Source organism: Spinacia oleracea, chromosome 1 (genome assembly GCF_020520425.1).
Source record: "Spinacia oleracea cultivar Varoflay chromosome 1, BTI_SOV_V1, whole genome shotgun sequence".
NCBI lineage: Eukaryota > Viridiplantae > Streptophyta > Magnoliopsida > Caryophyllales > Amaranthaceae > Spinacia > Spinacia oleracea.
Genome location: NC_079487.1, coordinates 95341717 through 95361557, shown reverse-complemented (window position 1 = coordinate 95361557; position 19841 = coordinate 95341717). Strand labels below are relative to the sequence as shown.

Genomic DNA, 19841 nt, shown 5'->3' with positions numbered 1-19841 from the left:
TGAAGTAGTATTACCTACTAGCTACCAATACATGGAATATTTCTTTTACACGTATTTTAACACGCTTTTTTGGATATTAATATCTCTAAATGCATATAAGTAAAATTATAAAAAGTTAATGTTTGGAATCGTTGCATTAATACGAATTTAACAAGATCTCGATCACTTGACTATGTTTTTCCTTATATAATGGCCAAAGAAATATTGTCAAAATTGATTGATAAATACGTACTGCGCAAATGATAAATGATGCATGCATTGGTAGTATACCTTTACTTAGAGTTAGTGAAGCAGGAAAGAAGAAAAAATACCTTGATCGAAGCATCAAATACATGAATCACATTGCCAATATTTTGATTTATAACAATAGTACTAATTTGTAACTAAATGACGAACATTAGCTATTTTCATGGATCGTGATCGAGGGCGGGTTGTGCTTACTAGTTAGTGGGGGGAAGAAGTGCATAATTGTGTAAGGACTAAGGATGCATGGGGTTGATCCGATCACGTGATAGTGCACAAACAAGTGAGCAAGTGGAGTGAAGCTTCTTGGTAGTGGGATGAAAAGTGAGGGGATGAGAAGGAGCATGTGATAAATAGGTTGTTAGCATAATTAAGTATTCATGAATGTATGTCTAATTGTCGATCTACGTACTACACTCTCATCTCTCATCTCTCATCTAATCTATGCCTAAAGCTTTGTTGTCTATTTATTTACAAATATACTTAATTGTATGCCACCACGCTACTGCATGTGATGATAATGCTGGATCCATACGGACTCCCTTTCTACTTATTTTTACATTAATCATTTTTATTAATATTATTAATTTGTAACCCTTAAAAGTAAGAGGATTCTCTTATTCAATTCAATGTAATTTCTCAAGATTCTCACGCGTCATTCATGGATTAGGGACCTCAATTACTTGCATCATTGCCTCTCCAATCCTAACTTCCCCAACTCACTCTTATTTTACAACTTCCATTCTACTTTTTAATGATTATGATACGAGGTTAGTATGTTCATGTGTATCGAATGTCCTAATTACTTGATCAAGTTTAGACTCTTTTGAGAAAACAATTGTCAAGTGATATAATTGTAAAATATTTTTATTTCGTGGTTTCCTCACAAGAAAAAATATAGAGAAAAGTGAAATCATAATATACGTAAAACAATTATCGTTTGTGCCTTTTGCCAAGTGTCAAGCCCATGTGTCATGGGCTTGGTTAGGTCTAGCCAATATCCAACCACTAGTTATATGTTATGTGACTCATTCGTGCCATGCTGAAATTCTCAAAAGGGCGATGAATCGAGTTCGTGCATCATCCATATCCGACCCGATCCGTCACCCGTATCTCATCTGTTTAATTCGGGTATCTATCCACTTAATAATGTGGGTGAATCAGATTAATGGATATCCATTAAATACTGACTGACATCCCTACTTAAGCCTTTAAATCTTAATTTCCCTTAATATAACATGTTTGGTTTGATGTATCTTGTGGTGTTTTTCCCAAACAATTGCGATCCTAGCACCACCTACGGGCTACGGGCTACACAACTTCGTGTTGGTACCATATTGTACTTACTGGGTTACACCATGCCATGTTTTTCTTGTTGGGCCATGGGCCACTCCATGTTGCGTAATAGTGTCTCTAACCCAAAAAGTTATTTGACGAAGTTTCCAATAACAAGCAATTTCCTTGCTAAATATTCTCCAAAAAGGGGTTACTCCGTAAAAAATAAGAATAAAAGATGACAGTAGAGACGCCGCATTAGAGTGGGAAAAAACATCCAAGATTGGAGAGAGATGAGTTCACGTTGCTAAGAAGCTAAGAGACAAGTATAGCACTACAATTCCTAATCACCATATTCTTACCTGTCATTACCTGTCTCAATTCAAAATTCCCATACTGTCCTTCTTCCCCTTATATTTCCCGGGCCCCCTTGTCTTAATTTCACTCCTCTATTATTCCTTCTTCTCTAAAAAGTAAAAACTCAGCTTCCATTACATATATACTACTAGTCTACTACACTTGATAAATCTTATCTATCTAATTCTAAGATGACAATGAGCGACTACAACAACAACGACAATAGTAATACTAAATCGCAATTCGGCGACACAACACTTACGAAAGTTTTCGTAGGAGGGTTAGCATGGGAGACGCCTAAGCAATCATTGTACGAACATTTTGAGAAGTACGGTGAGATCTTGGAGGCGGTTATCATTTCCGATAAGATCACCGGTCGATCCAAGGGTTATGGCTTTGTAAGTTATTGTTATCGTTATCGTTATCGATCTTTGCTTTCGACACTAGAATAATCATTTACATATAACAAATAATAATATTAATATTAATATTAATATTAATTAATTAATTAAAACGTACAGGTGACTTTTAAGGAGGCAGAGGCAGCAAAGAAGGCATGTGAAGATGCAACACCAATTATCAACGGCAGACGTGCTAACTGCAACCTAGCTGCACTAGGGGCTCGCCGTCCACCTCGAGCATCTTCCACCACTCCGCAACCCTATCAACGGCAAGTGTCAAACAATAGCAACACCAATGTTGGTGGTACCACCACGGCTGCTGCACCTACTGCTGCAGGTCATGTGCAGTGGTACTATCCTGCTGCTGCTGGTCGTGCTAGTTCGCCTACTACAACGACACCGTTTCATCCCCATCAAGCTGTTCCTTTCTATGGGTATAATTTAATTAAATTGTAACAATTGTGAATTGGAAATTTATAATCTAATGTACATTGTTATTTTGAAATTATTTCAGGTACTCTCCAACCTATATTGCAGCTGATGTTGGCTACAATCATGTAAGTAAATATTCCCTACTTCATACTACTTCAATTCAACTATAATTACTACGTACATTGTCATGTGTTGCAAATTTATGTTTGACTTGGTTGTTGAAACTATAATTGAAATAGTGAAATCTTCAACTGTTTTATGTTTTGTGATCGCAAACATTTTAAACTTAGCGTGCACAAATCATTATGTGTTCATTATATGCCAGAGTGTACTTTATATTACATATCCGCGTTCATTATTTTGCTCTTTGGCTAATAAGGTGATCTCTCAAATTCAAATGGACTTAAAAATAACATTGGGTGTGTAATTCTCCTAGACGGATCCATATACTAAATTGTGAAGCGTAACCAAACAAATCGTACGCCATAATACCAAGCATTATTTTCCAAAAAGTGGCAATAAAATGGTTAATTTTTAGTCCGTACTAAAATTTCACCTAATGACTTCATCTGTGAGACCAGCAACTCTTTTTGATGCAAAGTTGCAAACTAATATGAGTCCAACGATGACAACAGTTTCAATTGTATCTTTGCATAAGATTTCATATGACCAATGATCATATACACACATTAAATTTGCACGAAAACAAATTGGTGGTCCCCTCTAATTAACCATAAGCATCTCATTTTTCTTCTCATGATTTTCATTTGTAATATGGAACCATATAAAAAGACACTCCTTCCATTTCGTATATTTATCAGATCAATCATCTATCTATTCTTCTTATAAAATGTATCTCTTTGAGCTTAAAAACCCAATGCGATATGTGTTGCTCTTAATTTATTTCAATATACATTGAATTTTATTTTACTTTTTGATAAGTAAAAAAATTGGTATTCACACTAAAAATCAATTTCAATATACATTGTATTATTATTTGTCAATTTCAGATACTTTGCCTAAAATAATGTGCACAACAAATTAACGAAATAACTTTTTATTCCAAATGCTAAAAGTTATCATATCTCAAAAATTTTCACCGTACAATTAAATATACTTTCTAGGTATAACTGACTGTACAATTAAGATCGAAAAATCTTCTCCCTCGGTCCCTACCCTTTCCTTCTTTTGAGTTTTCTTTTTTCTCCTTTCGTAATTAGGACCGTTATATTGTTGACTGAATGGTCAAACTAATATGTTACTGTAATTGCAGAAGTTAAGCTACAGTGGTGGGGCCTACATAAACGGTGGGCAGCATTACACACAGATGTATCCAGGTCAGGCTATGATGGCGGGAGCAAACACATTGATGCCATATTACCCATTTTACCCTTACTCTCACCATCACCACCACCACCACCAACATCAACACCAATCCCATCACCAGGCTGCTGCTATGGGCCTACCAGCCCACATTTTCCCACCTTCTTCTGCTGGCCCAATTACTGTTTCTCCTCCCATTATCTCTAAGCCCATTACTCCCATTTGCGTAACCCCTCCCTCAGGTATACTTTCTTTATAAATTAGACATTTAATCACTTTATACATGCCAAATTCGTATATAAGCAAGTTTGATGGATTTTATTTCGTTAAAATACGTATTAGTTAAACAAAAAAAATCAACGAAAAAGTCATAAAATCACTTAAAAGTCTATGAGTTTGAAAATTTTGTTTAGTTAGACAGTCTCATAAGGGATCAACTCTGCATTTCTCCACCTTATGCAAGATAGTTAATGTATCATTTTTGTCCTTTAATCCAAAAATTAGATCACGAATAATAAATTCATAAAAAAAATCATAACCTCAATTCTAAATTATGCCTCATGTAGTGGTCTAGTTGGCATCAATCATGCCCTTCCTTCGGCCTCGGCTGTCTTTAGAGACATGGTCGCACGTATTTTTGCTGGCATTACATGTGTGCAACTATCAATGACAATCTATGTCTTCACTACAAAGTACCACTACTATGATAATGACATTAACAGCTTTAAAATAAAATTGCTATCTTACTTGAGATCATTTACAAGCCGATTTTAATATCCTGCTAGAGATGGACTTACAATAACTCTAACATTGATATTTACAAATTTGTTCAGTCTAGTACGAAGTATAAGATAGGTACATGTTAGAATTTTGATTCAGTTTTCTATTTATGAATTACGACTTTGATGTTCAAATATTTCATTTAACTTTAGATGTTCATTTGTATTATGTGCATATGTAGTAATGTAGGGCACTCTGCACTTTATTTTAGATCCAAAATTAAATTTTAGGTTGACATCAGTGACAAACCTTTACTATGGTTGTGGTGGGCCTAGTCCCTGGCGAAAACTTTTGTAGTCTAATTTTAGTCCCGACCCTTCAACTTTGAGCATAATTAATTGTGAGTATCTCATACTACACGAGGAGTATATTGCCTCTTTTTTTTTATATATACTGCCTCCATCATTGTTCAAGAACTGTTACTGGTCGTCATAATAATTGTATACCCGTATTAGTATTATTATTATTATGCTTAAATGAGACTTAGGAGATTGAATTTATTTTATTAACTAATTTAGGTAAGAACTATAAACTGATATATACCATGGGATTCAGTGTGCTTGACAGTGGAGTAGGTTCAATTGGAGCAAGGGAGAGCTTAAAGAAAGGAAGAATCATTCAATAATTGCAAGCAAAAGAAGAATGCATGGAAGATTGTGTCTTTGGCTCAGAATCACATTATTATCATCTCATCAAGAATGGCTCATCTTTCCAACCAAAACAAGATAAAAGGGCCCCAAAAAAACCCTAATTTTTTAATCCAATTTTTTTAATTATTAATTGATTTTCTTAGGTATTGGATAATTAATTAATTACAATTAATATATTCATTTATTCTACTCCCTCTAGTTTTCTTCTCTAACCCACATGATCATGGAAATCATGTTGTGTAATAATATCATAGTACTTATGTAATCTCTCCTACATATCCAAAATCGAAATATATATAAAAAATGTTATAATTATTTTATCGGCTAGTCTTATATTATACGATCCAATTCTTACTTAATTGTTAAATGACACTTAATAGTATGTCTGTATAGTAAGTGGTGGGTGACCGCGACGTGTGTCTTGATAGTTAGTAAACTACCGAAGCATTACTTCTTTTATAAAAAAAAATCGTATTTTATGATCATATCATATCTATTTTTCAAAAGTTACAGAATCTTTACAGCTGGTAGAATTTGTACATGAGATCCAAAGATATGGAGTACGTAAGTTATTTAATTAGCATGCATGTTATTTTGAACCATGTATGGGTTGCCCACATGCTAACGAAGCTCGAGTTCTGACCATTACAACATGCGAATATAAGCATAATATATCCTTATGGTACTTTGTACGGGATTTGCAGTCAGAACTATCTATTCAAGCATAAGCGTTATTCAACTGTAAATCGAGTACTAAAGGTTACAACAAGTGAGTGTACATACAACGTACCACGTACGTACGTGTGTTACATCGTGATCTTCGGGGTGTATGGGGTTATGACAACTTAATTATCACCTAAATCTATATGCCATATTGCCATGATAAGGGTCATGAAATGTGCAATTTGATTTTGTTTAGACTTAAGCTTGAGTATGAATATTAAATATGATATGTGCAAGCTCAAGCAAAGATCAAACAACAAGACCGGGTTTATTTGATTTAAGTATATCTTGTTCCGGTATTGGAATCGGATGTTGTGGTCGGATCTTCTTATCTAGAACGTGAACGTGAGTTCCTGGAAAGTGAACCCCGGACCCGAGGAGGTTTCCCGGATCGGGGTCTCCGACGCCCAACATTAGTGTCTAGTATAATATATAGAGAGAAAGTAAAGAGTAGAGTGTGAGAGTGGAGAAAGTCCCCCCCCCCCTTACCTTCCCCCATAATGAGTATTTATAGGGGTTTGTAGGATATTAAGTCTTAGACTTGGGCCTTGGCCCATTTGCAGTTTGTTCTTGTGCATTTGGGCCTTGAGACCCTTATTCTTGTCTTTGGGCCTTGGGACCCTTATTCTTGTACTTAGATTGGCCACGGGATTATCCCGTACAACAAGTCCCCTTAGAGTAAGTACAACCGTCTAGACTGTTGTACTTGCTCTGAGAAAGTGAATCATCCCGTACATATCTTATGAAAGAAATAGTTCAAATAGTGTTTAGATCTCAAAATAGCATCATGCAGGAATTTGAAATACTCAAGTCATCGACACACATTGAAAAATAAAACCACACAATGTTGGTTCCTTGTTTTGATAATACTCTTTCCGTTCCTAAATAAGTGTCACTTTTTCATTTTTGGCGTTCACTTATAAGTGTCACTTTTCTATTTTTGAACATATACTTTTCCCACTTTTCCATACACTTTTCACACTTTTCCATACACTTTTTCCATTTTTCATAAATCATGATTACTTTTACTTACACATTCTACACTTTTCCACTTTTTAATCCCCACATCCACTTTTATTTGTACTTTATCAATAAATAATTATCTACTTTTTCCTTCCCAAAACAAAAATATTCTCAATTATTACATCTTACACACTTCACAATTTTATTAAGCTTCGTGCCGTTCCCAATAAGTGACACTTATTTAGGAACGGAGGGAGTAACAAATTGGGCAGATCATTGTCCCGTCGACCGTGTTTCGTATTTTCGTGTGCCATTATATCTGCAGTACAAGGATATTGCTAAGACTTGGTAGTTGGTACTGAGGAGACCTCTTGATCGGTGAAGTTCAAGGAAGACTAGAAAATGGAAGAAAACTAGCTTTAAGGGTGATGATAAAGGTCGCAAGTTGCGACAACGTACATTAGTTGTGGCAATCCTACATGTCGGATTTAAATGGTACATATAAGAATCACGTAGGTCATGCGTCATCAAAATATTTTTACTATCAATGCAATATCCATACTATATATTAAAAGGCGTCCATGAGAAAATATATGTGACACGTGGCTCTCTGCTTATGGGTCGTTCGCTCATCTAATCACTACTACAAAATGCATGTTTTCTAGACGCTCTGGCTTCGACGCTTGGGTTATACGGTTAGGCTGAGAGTACACTATCCGTGTTTTCTCGACGTTGTCCTGTGTCTACCTAATTCTAGTCACTAATAGCGTCGAGGAATGTAGAGAAATAACGTGCTTTGCACGTGGTCTCAATTAGCGGCCTCGGTGTTCACATTTTGGAAAAAATGAACCCGCCCCACCCCTCTTTCTCTCTATTGTCTTCTCCTCTCCCCTCAACCCTAACTTCTATCACTCTCACCTCTCTTCCTCGAAATTTCTAGATCTACTCCAAAACCTTGAAGATTATGCCTCAATTTATTTACTAATTAAGATTACGACACACTGTAAACGAAATTCAAAGAACTTCAGTTGTCAATTTGTCTCCAATGTTCTCATTTTTTTGGATATTTAGGTCATTGCCTCAACTTGAAATTTATGTTCTATTATGTGAATTGATGGTCGTCGGCTACCCAATGCCAGGCTTCTGTATGTTGGAAAACTGATGGGTATCATAGTAGGACCCATGAGGAGGTTTATTAGCTGCTGTTGCGTTTTGCTAGTGCTAATGTTGTTAGACTTAAAGGCGGAGATCCTCTTGTAAGTAATGTTTATGTGCTAACAATGACTTTTTATTATGTCAACAGATTGTGTAAACCATATAATTGTGGTTTTTTTGTGTGATTATTGTGCTAGATTTTCAGACGCGGTGGCGAAGAGATGGATTTCCTACAGCATAAGGGGATTCAAGTTAAAATTGTTCCAGGTACTGCTCTATGAGTTGTTGAATGTCCTAACTACGAGTGTTGATCTTTAATTCATTTGAATGTCACAAGAGCACAAAAATAGTTGTAGTTAATTAGTATTGAAGAAAACATATAAACCTGGTTAGTTTATATAAAAGTATTGGAAGGAATAATGCGGGAAGAACAGTATTTATGATTCATATTGTAGATTTGTAGTATAGGTTGGAATGAGGTTTTTAACTGTGGGAGATTAATGTGCAAGAGGAGTAAAAGGGGCGTGTGTTGATCATTAGCTCTTACTTGCCTCCATGTGTCTATCAATAGGCCAACATTTGAAAATTGGATGCTTAGTAATGTTGCACCTGATGGGAATGGAAAAGGTGAACAATGGCCTCGTATCTTTGCTACTACTTGTTGGTGGTTGTGGGGATGGAGAAATGAGAGGATTTTTAATGATAATCCAAGCATTCCTATAGACCAGGGAGCTTTTGTGATGGCCAGAGTGAGGGAGATAGGAAGAGCTATGGACAGAGAGGAGGTGGTGGAGTGTGGTGTTAAGAGGAAGAGGTCTGAAGTGTTAATTAGGTGGATGCATCCAAGGGAAGGTTGGGTGAGACTTAACACAGACGGGGCTGCTAAGGGTAACCCGGGACCGACGGGTGGCGGGGGACTGATACGGGGTCATGCAGGTGAGATACATGAGGTATTTGCTCTGAATTGTGGTAGCTGCACCTGTACAAAGGCTGAACTTCTTGCTGTTTTGCGTGGGATGTGTGTAGCTTGGGAAGGAGGACATAGAAGAGTACAAATTTCAGTTGACTCGGAGGTGGTAGTGCGACTGTTGGTTGATGAGACACCTCTTAATTCCCCTTACATTCATGTAATTAGGAAATGTAAGGCTTATATCATGCGTAGTGGTTGGACGGTTACAATTGGTCATTGTTATAGGGAGGCTAATCGGGCGGCTGACTGGTTAGCAAACTACGGAGTTCATCTAGGTCAAAAGTTCGAACTGCTAAGGGCGATCCCGAAGGATCTTCGTGCCGTTTTATTGGAGGATCTTGGAGGTGTGGCATGGCCAAGAATGGTACCTAACTAGGAGCTTCGTATGAGCTTGGAGCAGTCTGCTTAGATTCTAAGAGGCTGCTTGCTGTTTTGTTTCTTCTTTAGTTTTGTTTTTGTAGTTTCCCAGCTTTCTTTAATTTCTGTTCTTTTCTTTTCTTGTAGCTCTAGCTTTGTTTTCTCTTTGGGCTTGGCCCACTTTTTCACCAAAAAAAAAAATAATGCGGGAAAAACTGTATTTATGATTCATATTGTAGATTTGTAGTATAGGTTGGAATGAGGTTTTTAACTGTGGGAGATTAATGTGCAAGAGGAGTAAAAGGGGCGTGTGTTGATCATTAGCTCTTACTTGCCTCCATGTGTCTATCAATAGGCCAGGTTTTGTTATATCCAAGTTAATTCCCAAAGAGGACTCCAAGGGATTGAACTCAACATCAGACATGTGGATATGGTATGGGTTCTCTTTTGTTTTAGAAGATTTTTTCTACGATTTTTTAAAATTTGAAATTGAATTATGCTGGAGTATTAGCTCTTCATTTGCAGCTTTGTTCTTGTCAAATGGGGGAGACATTTAATTCTACTATGTTGTTTGTTAGTAGATTTAGTTGTATATGGTGGCTTAATGAGACCCACTGATGACATCTATTAACATGCACCTCTAGCTTGTTGTTTAAAGGATATTGGGATACACATACTCCCTTTAACAGATGCTTTAAGGTATGAAACTGGATGTTAACTCTTCAGTATGTGAACTCTTCGGTATAAATCATTTCATCTAATTGTATAAATTATCGTTGGATGTGTTATAGAAAGCTTTTCCGCTTTTGAATCTTCAATCTTCTTAGGAAGCAAATATTATGTACCCTACCTTTACAGTAAGCCAAACGTATCCCAGTGCCTTCATTGTGGTTCTTGCTTTAAGGTGGGGCATATAGTAGGGTTAACTTATCCTAGTCTACCTTGTAAGAGAGGCTATTGAACAGTTAAGTGAGATATGATTCCATTGTTATACATACTTGTTAACTGTGAGTCAATTACAATCACAGTATGTATAGATGGATGGTAGCAGAATAATAATTATTATAACATTGGTTCTTCAACAGAACATGAAAATCTCTGATGTCGCAATTCATTGTGGTTTATGTACTGAGATCCCTCCTTGGCACTCACACTGTACGAAGTAATTTATAGGGTTCCACAACTGAGAATCCAACTTCTTTCTTAAGTACATGTAGATTCAATTCGTATTTTGGAAACACATGTAAATTTGTCTTAGATATTGTACACATTAGCTTTTAGTGCCTGAATGTGTGTTTAACCGTAGGATTGATTTATGCTATCTAGTCGTTCATACGGAACAAATCTATTTTTTTTTAATGTTGACTGCTTTAGCTTGCCTTTATTTCCCAAGGTTGTTTAGCATGTGACATGGAGCATATTCGGCGGCTCCAAATTTGCAAAACGAGAGATGGCAAGAAGCTCCAAAATTGGATATTTTAATGTAAATTATGTAGCTTATGAGCCTTTATAAATAATTGTATTAGTATATAGTACATCCTAGCTAGTTAGTTTTTCTAGGTTTTAGTTCTTAGGTTGGATTTAGGATGTTTTGTACTATTTGGTTTGGATTTCGGTTAGTGATATAGATGCGTGTATTTTTGGATTCTGGTTAGTAACATACATGTACGTACTATGAATTTTAACTACTTAAGTTTTTATAAGTTAATTTTATTGGTAATTGAAGACAAATTATTCAAAATTCGGGTTTCATGGATCTTGTGTTGCCCTTTATTTTAAATTTATAATTGTGATGGATAATGATATATATATATATATATATATATTGAAGGAAATAATGCCCTTGGTCCAAGTATGCATTCAATGTTAAGTCTAATAAATGCGGTTCAGTATTAATTAACAAGTTAATAATTCAGTGAGATCAAGTGAGCTGAATGCCTAGCTAGAGGCCGCTTCAGTTCAAGTGGAATTAATAACATTAATCCACATCTTACTCTTGAATGAACCCGTAGGGTCACACAAATAGTACGTAAACGGATCAATTATTTAATGGCATTAAATACTCTATCTATGGATATTCGGAATCGACGGATCTTGGTTTCAGTGGGAGCTGAGATCGTCACAAGCAAGAAATGAATACTCCGGAAACGATGATATTGCCGGAAACGGAAATATGGATCGTATCGGAAATATAAATATTATCCAAGTCGTAGATGTTGCCGGAAACGGAAACATGGTACGTATCGGAAAATATTATCGGAAATGGAAATATTGCCGGAAACGGAAATATTGTCAGAATCGGAAATATGATCGGAATCGGAAAATAATTCCGGAAACGGAAATATTAAATATTTGTTCGAAACGGAAATTAATTCCGGAATCAGAAATATTAAATATTGTTCGTATCGGAAATGAATTCCGGAACCGGGAATTTAATCGGAAGCGTATCGTACGAATAAGCATCGGACGAGGCCTGCCGGACGAAGGCCCAGCACGAAGCCAGGCCATCGCCCAGCAAGCAAGGACGCGCGCACGCCCAGCCCAAGGCAGCGCCAGGCCCACCGCAAGGCAGGCCCAGCGCGCCAAGGCAATGGTGCCCAGCGTGGGCTGCGTGGGCCAAGCGCATGCGTGCGGGTGCCCTCGTGGCTCCGTGCTTGTGTGTTTGTGTCCATGCACAATTCCTAAATCTATTAGGATTTGGTGTATGATTAAACTCCTATTTCTATTAGGATTATTTAATTAATTAGAGTCCTTGTAGGATTCTAAGTTTAATTAAATCGTATCCTACTAGGATTCCAATTCCCTTTCCAAACCTCTATAAATAAGGGTCTAGGGTCATAATTTATACGCACGATTGAAGTATTCAAAGGGTAAGTTTTTGAAAGAAAATTCAGCCACTCTCTTGCACTAATAGCCGAAAATTCCTAAGCACCTTAAGGGCGATTCTAGTTGGTCAATCTTGAGGCGGATCCGGACGTACTGTGGACTATCTACGGAGGGACGACACTTGGAGTCCTAAAGACTTGTTCTTGTTCGGTTCGGGCGCAGCTAGGGAAGGCACGCTACAAAGTGTATGCATCTATACTATGCTAAATGATTATGTGTAAATAATATGCTTTCCTGACTTTATGGTTTTTCCGCATGATTTATGTATTGTCATATGTATCATAACCTAACAGTGGTATCACGAGCCTCTTATTATTTTCATAATCTAAATTGCATAAACATGGTTAAATATTACAAATTTGCAAGAATTAAAAGGGGTGATTAATTTTCGTAATTGTTAATTAATTACAAATTGCGTTTATTTAATTATACGTACGCAGTTTTTTGGCAGTTTCTTCGTTACTCATCCAAATCGAGTGATTTTTGTGTCAATTCCGCATGTAAAAGGCATTCTAAAATTTTGACAAAAAGAGTATTTTTCAGCTTATCTAATTTCGAAGCCTATCTATGACTTTTAGGAGGTTTTAGTTTTTCGAACGCAAAATTTTGTAAATTTAAGATGTTAAATTAAATATTTGCGATTCTTGTTGATAAATCTGGAATTTTTGATTGACCTACTGTATATGCTTAACAAGTTTGAATGCCTAGCCTTGTTAATTATGCAATCTAATTTGTAATTATGATTAATTTGTTGAAAATTGGAATAATTTAGAATTAATTTGATTTTCATAATTAGTTAATAATTTAATTAGATACCTATGATTAAAAACCACCATAAAAATTGTAAATTTGTGTTAAATTTTAAATTTTTATGACCTAGACTTGAATCAATGTTAATCGGAAATCAATTAATTAATAAATTTTTGATTTTTCGGCCATTATGAAATTAATATGTTTTATTAATTCGTCATTAATTTTGAATGGACGCTACGTGTTACCCTTAAGGGGTGTTGTATAGTGCGGGCGTGCGACGACGAGCAAGGGAGCTCGTCGCCCACGCGGTACGAATGCAGCGAGCAAGGCGATGGCGTGCAAGCACAAGGCAGCAGCCCTGCCTTGTGTCGAACGCTGTGCGCGATGGGCGATGGGGCGAAGCCATGGCACGCTGTGGGCGCGCGAGCGAGCGAGAGCTGGTCGCCCAGCGATCGCTGCTCTACGCACCACAACGCGTGGCCTCGAGTGAGCGAGCGAGCGAGCGAGCGATGCGAGGAGCATCGTAGCTGCTGCGATGCTATGGGCAGGCAGGCTGCGCGCAAGAGAGATTGCTTGAAGCTAAAGGAAGATCAGAAGAACGGAACAGTCGTTCCATCTTCAGGTATTTTTGTTATAGACTGTATACTTGCTAATTCAACTTCTTGGGTATTAGATACAGGTTGTGGCTCACACTTATGTTCCAATCCACAGGGACTAAGAAGCAGTAGAAAGTTAAGCAAGGGTGAAGTCGACCTACGAGTGGGAAATGGAGCACGGATTGCTGCATTAGCTGTAGGAACTTATTATTTGTCGTTGCCCTCTGGGCTAGTTTTGGAACTGGAAGAATGTTTCCATGTTCCAAGTCTTACTAAAAACATCATTTCAGTTTCTTGCTTAGATGCTAAGGGATTTTCCTTTTTAATAAAAGACAATAGTTGTTCGTTTTATTTTAAAGAGATGTTTTATGGATCTGCTAGATTAGTCAATGAACTTTATTTATTAGATCACGACAAACAAGTTTATAACATAAATACCAAAAAGGCCAAAAAGGATGATTCAGATCTCATCTATCTGTGGCATTGTCGATTAGGCCATATAAACTTGAAACGCTTAGAAAGACTTCAAAAGGAAGGAATTCTAGAACCATTTGACTTAGAGGATTATGGTAAATGCGAATCATGTTTACTTGGCAAAATGACAAAGCAACCTTTCTCTAAAATTGGAGAAAGAGCAACTGAACTATTGGGTTTAATCCATACAGATGTATGTGGACCAATGAGTACAAATGCTAGAGGTGGTTTCAGCTACTTTATCACTTTCACTGATGACTTCAGTAGATATGGTTATGTCTACCTAATGAAGCATAAGTCTGAATCCTTTGACAAATTCAAGGAATTTTAGAGTGAAGTAGAGAATCAATTAGGCAAGAAGATTAAGGCACTGCAGTCTGATAGAGGCGGTGAATATCTGAGCTATGAATTTGATGACCATCTAAAAGAATGTGGAATTCTGTCAGAATTGACTCCTCCTGGAACACAACAATGGAATGGTGTGTCGGAACGGAGGAACAGAACCTTGCTAGACATGGTCAGGTCAATGATGGGTCAGGCCGAACTTCCAATAGAATTTTGGGGACATGCACTAAATACAGCTGCACTCACTATAAATAGAGCTCCGTCTAAAGCTGTCGAAAAGACTCCATATGAGTTATGGTTTGGAAAGCCTCCAAATGTGTCTTTTCTTAAGATTTGGGGATGTGAAGTATACGTCAAACGATTAATTTCAGACAAACTTCATCCGAAATCTGACAAATGTATCCTTGTGGGCTATCCAAAGGAAACAAAGGGGTATTACTTCTACAATACATCTGAGAACAAGGTGTTTGTTGCTCGAGATGGTGTCTTTTTGGAGAAAGATCACATTTCCAAAATGACAAGTGGGAGAAAAGTAGACCTCGAAGAAATTCGAGTCGAACAACAAACTCTAGAGAATGCTCAAGATGACATTCAGGATGAAACTCAGAGATTTTTAGAAGAATCTAGTGAGAATCATGGTCAATCTAGAAATGTTACCCCGCGTAGATCGCAAAGATATAGATCTCAACCGGAAAGGTACTTAGGTATTTTGACGAACGAGAGCTATGACGTTCTATTACTTGAAAGTGATGAACCTGCGACTTACAAACAAGCTATGACGAGCCCTAGCTCCAAGCAATGGCAAGAAGCCATGCAATATGAATTAGACTCCATGTCAGAAAACCAAGTATGGGATTTGGTCGATTTGCCAGATGGCTACCAAGCCATTGGAAGCAAATGGGTTTTCAAACTGAAAAAGGACAAGGATGGGAAACTTGAAGTTTTCAAAGCTAGATTGGTTGCAAAAGGTTACAGGCAAGTCCACGGTGTGGATTACGATGAAACCTTTTCACCAGTTGCAATGCTAAAGTCTATTCGGATAATGTTAGCAATCGCTGCATATTACGATTACGAAATATGGCAGATGGATGTCAAAACCGCTTTCTTAAACGGCGTTTTAACAGAAACTGTGTTTATGACACAACCTGAAGGTTTTGAGGATCCAAAGAATGCTAAAAAGGTATGCAAGCTAAAGAAATCAATCTACGGATTGAAGCAGGCATCCAGGAGCTGGAATATACGTTTTGATGAAGCAGTCAGTGACTTTGGTTTCATCAAGAACGCATACGAATCTTGTGTATACAAGAAGGTCAGTGGGAGCAAAATTGCTTTTCTAGTATTATATGTCGACGACATATTACTTATCAGAAATGACATTCCTATGTTGAACTCTGTCAAGATTTGGCTTGGGAAATGTTTTTCGATGAAGGATCTAGGAGAAGCACAGTACATATTGGGCATCAAGATTTACAGAGATAGATCTAAAAGGATGATTGGACTTAGTCAAAGCACTTATATCAATAAGGTGCTTGATAGGTTCAAGATGGCAGACTCCAAGTGAGGCTACCTACCCATGTCTCATGGAATGACTCTAAGCAAGACTCAGTGCCCAAAAACACTTGATGAGCGTAGACGAATGAATGAGATTCCATATGCATCATCGATTGGTTCAATAATGTATGCTATGATATGTACACGCCTGGATGTTGCGTACGCACTCAGTGCTACGAGCAGATACCAGTCAGACCCAGGAGAGGCACATTGGACTGCTGCCAAGAATATTCTGAAGTACCTGAAAAGGCACAAAGATGACTTCCTGGTCTATGGTGGAGATGATGAATTAATTGTTAAAGGCTATACGGACGCAAGTTTCCAAATCGACAAAGATGATTTCAGATCACAGTTTGGGTTTGTCTTCTGCCTCAACGGAGGTGCAGTAAGCTGGAAAAGTGTTAAGCAAAGCACCATTGCGGATTCTACAACTGGAGCGGAGTACATTGATGCACATGAAGCAGCAAAGGAAGTTATATGGCTAAGGAAGTTCATAGGTGAACTAGGTGTAGTCTCCTCCATTAAAGGACCAATAGCCCTGTATTGTGATAACAACGGAGCTATTGCACAGGCAAAGGAGCCTAGACACCACCAAAGAGTCAAGCATGTACTTCGTAGATTTCACCTTCTAAGAGAGTTCGTTGAAAGAAAAGAAGTCGAGATAAGCAAGATTGGAACTGATGACAACATATCAGATCGATTGACTAAACCTCTGCCGCAGGCGAAGCACAACTCGCACACTGCAGCTATGGGAATCAAGCATATTGGAGAATGGCTTTGATGTCCTTATTTAATGTTTTAAAGTTTTAGAGTTTTAATCTTTGTAAAACATTATTGGTTAATCATTCACAATAAATGAATAGAATTCATTTTTCCATTTAATTTGTGGCTTATTAAATGATGAGTCCCTTCAATTTGACGATATATTCAAGATAGACTGTCAGGACCAGTCCTGTGACTAAGAAATGTCTATCAAGTGAACTTGAATGTCAAAAGTTGAAAATGGTCCCTGGTCGGAGTTTTCTATAAAATTGGACGCATAGAAAACGTTAGACGACTAGAATGCAAGATGACTAGTAGTTCTGTTTCTTGAACTATGTGGACATGGCAATGTCATAATCTTGTGTTGCCCTTTATTTTAAATTTATAATCGTGATGGATAATGATATATATATATATATATATATATATATATATATATATATATATATATATATATATATTGAAGGAAATAATGCCCTTGGTCCAAGTATGCATTCAATGTTAAGTCTAATAAATGCGGTTCAGTATTAATTAACAAGTTAATAATTCAGTGAGATCAAGTGAGCTGAATGCCTAGCTAGAGGCCGCTTCAGTTCAAGTGGAATTAATAACATTAATCCACAGCTTACTCTTGAATGAACCCGTAGGGTCACACAAATAGTACGTAAACGGATCAAGTATTTAATGGCATTAAATACTCTATCTATGGATATTCGGAATCGACGGATCTTGGTTTCAGTGGGAGCTGAGATCGTCACAAGCAAGAAATGAATACTCCGGAAACGATGATATTGCCGGAAACGGAAATATGGATCGTATCGGAAATATAAATATTATCCAAGTCGTAGATGTTGCCGGAAACGGAAACATGGAACGTATCGGAAAATATTATCGGAAATGGAAATATTGTCGGAATCGGAAATATTGCCGGAAACGGAAATATTGTCAGAATCGGAAATATTATCGGAATCGGAAAATAATTCCGGAAACGGAAATATTAAATATTTGTTCGAAACGGAAATTAATTCCGGAATCGGAAATATTAAATATTGTTCGTATCGGAAATGCATTCCGGAACCGGAAATTTAATCGGAAGCGTATCGTACGAATAAGCATCGGACGAGGCCTGCCGGACGAAGGCCCAGCACGAAGCCAGGCCATCGCCCAGCAAGCAAGGACGCGCGCACGCCCAGCCCAAGGCAGCGCCAGGCCCACCGCAAGGTAGGCCAAGCGCGCCAAGGCAATGGTGCCCAGCGTGGGCTGCGTGGGCCAAGCGCATGCGTGCGGGTGCCCTCGTGGCTCCGTGCGTGTGTGTTTGTGTCCATGCACAATTCCTAAATCTATTAGGATTTGGTGTATGGTTAAACTCCTATTTCTACTAGGATTATTTAATTAATTAGAGTCCTTGTAGGATTCTAAGTTTAATTAAATCGTATCCTACTAGGATTCCAATTCCCTTTCCAAACCTCTATAAATAAGGGCCTAGGGTCATAATTTATATGCACGATTGAAGTATTCAAAGGGTAAGTTTTTGAAAGAAAATTCAGCCACTCTCTTGCACTAATAGCCGAAAATTCCTAAGCACCTTAAGGGCGATTCTAGTTGGTCAATCTTGAGGCGGATCCGGACGTACTGTGGACTATCTACGGAGGGACGACACTTGGAGTCCTAAAGACTTGTTCTTGTTCGGTTCGGGCGCAGCTAGGGAAGGCACGCTACAAAGTGTATGCATCTATACTATGCTAAATGATTATGTGTAAATAATATGCTTTCCTGGCTTTATGGTTTTTCCGCATGATTTATGTATTGTCATATGTATCATAACCTAACATATATATATATATATATATATATATATATATATATATATATTGGAATAGGTGGAATAAAAGAGCTGATATGCGATTCAGGAATACGTGAAAAACAAAAGCTTATATAAATAAATCTAGACGCTTTTAGGCGTCGAGAACATAAATTTCTGGACGCTTTTAGGGGTCGAGAACATTAAATAGGTAATGTTAGACAAAGCGGGAAAATATATTGTTGACACTGAATTGAATATCTGGACGCCTAAAAGCGTCGAGCCTATCGACGCCAAACAAAAATTAGGGACACCCAAAGGCGTCTAGATTCTCGACGCAACAAGCGTCGAGATAATTCTCGACTTTAAATTTGTCGACGCTTTATAAAAGCGTCGAGGGCTAATTTCTCGACGCCTTTAAGCGACGCAAAATGGTTTAAAAAGCGTCGATAAAAGGCGGGATTTGTAGTATTCTTCATTTACATTAAAAAAAATGTCAAACATGGTTTGCATAATGTTTGAACCCTTGACCTTGAGTTTAAACAATAAAGCTTTTACCACTAAGCTATTACATGTTTTCATTTGGCAAAAAAAAAAAAAGTAAATGTGAATGTGAATGTTATTAATGTAGTAACCCGGGGCATCGCCAGGGCCCAAAAACTAGTTTTTATTATGAAAATATGTAAATAAGCACGACATGTCATCATTGTGACACGACTTAAAGATCGCAAGTTGCGACCTTTATCATTTTCTAAAGGAAAATTTGCTAATTACTACCTAAGTCTTTGGTGACTTTGCACATTACTACCCAGATTGTTAAAAGTTGTTAATTACTACCTAGATCTTTATTTATTGTTGTCAATTACTACCTTAGTCAAAATTCCGGCCAATTAATCACTAATCATATCCTAATCGACTGTTAATCGTATTTTAATTATTTTAATTAATTAATAAATCTAAAAAAATTCAAAAAAACAATTTTATTTACGTTTGTGAGGGGGTCGAAAAAGCACGAGGCTAATGCGTGACCTTGTCCCTCGTGGG

The 19841-nt window shown here is 37.3% G+C and overlaps 1 protein-coding gene across 1 annotated transcript; it reads left to right on the top strand.

The window, feature by feature from the left end:
* Positions 1 to 1803: 1803 nt before the first annotated feature.
* Positions 1804 to 5781, top strand: LOC110798849 (probable RNA-binding protein ARP1). The gene is made up of 5 exons (XM_022004047.2): positions 1804 to 2273; positions 2397 to 2710; positions 2791 to 2833; positions 3982 to 4273; positions 5367 to 5781. The coding sequence occupies exons 1-5, from the start codon at positions 2067 to 2069 to the stop codon at positions 5384 to 5386; spliced, it is 876 nt and encodes a 291-aa protein (XP_021859739.2). The 5' UTR covers positions 1804 to 2066; the 3' UTR covers positions 5387 to 5781.
* The last annotated feature ends 14060 nt before the right edge of the window (positions 5782 to 19841 follow it).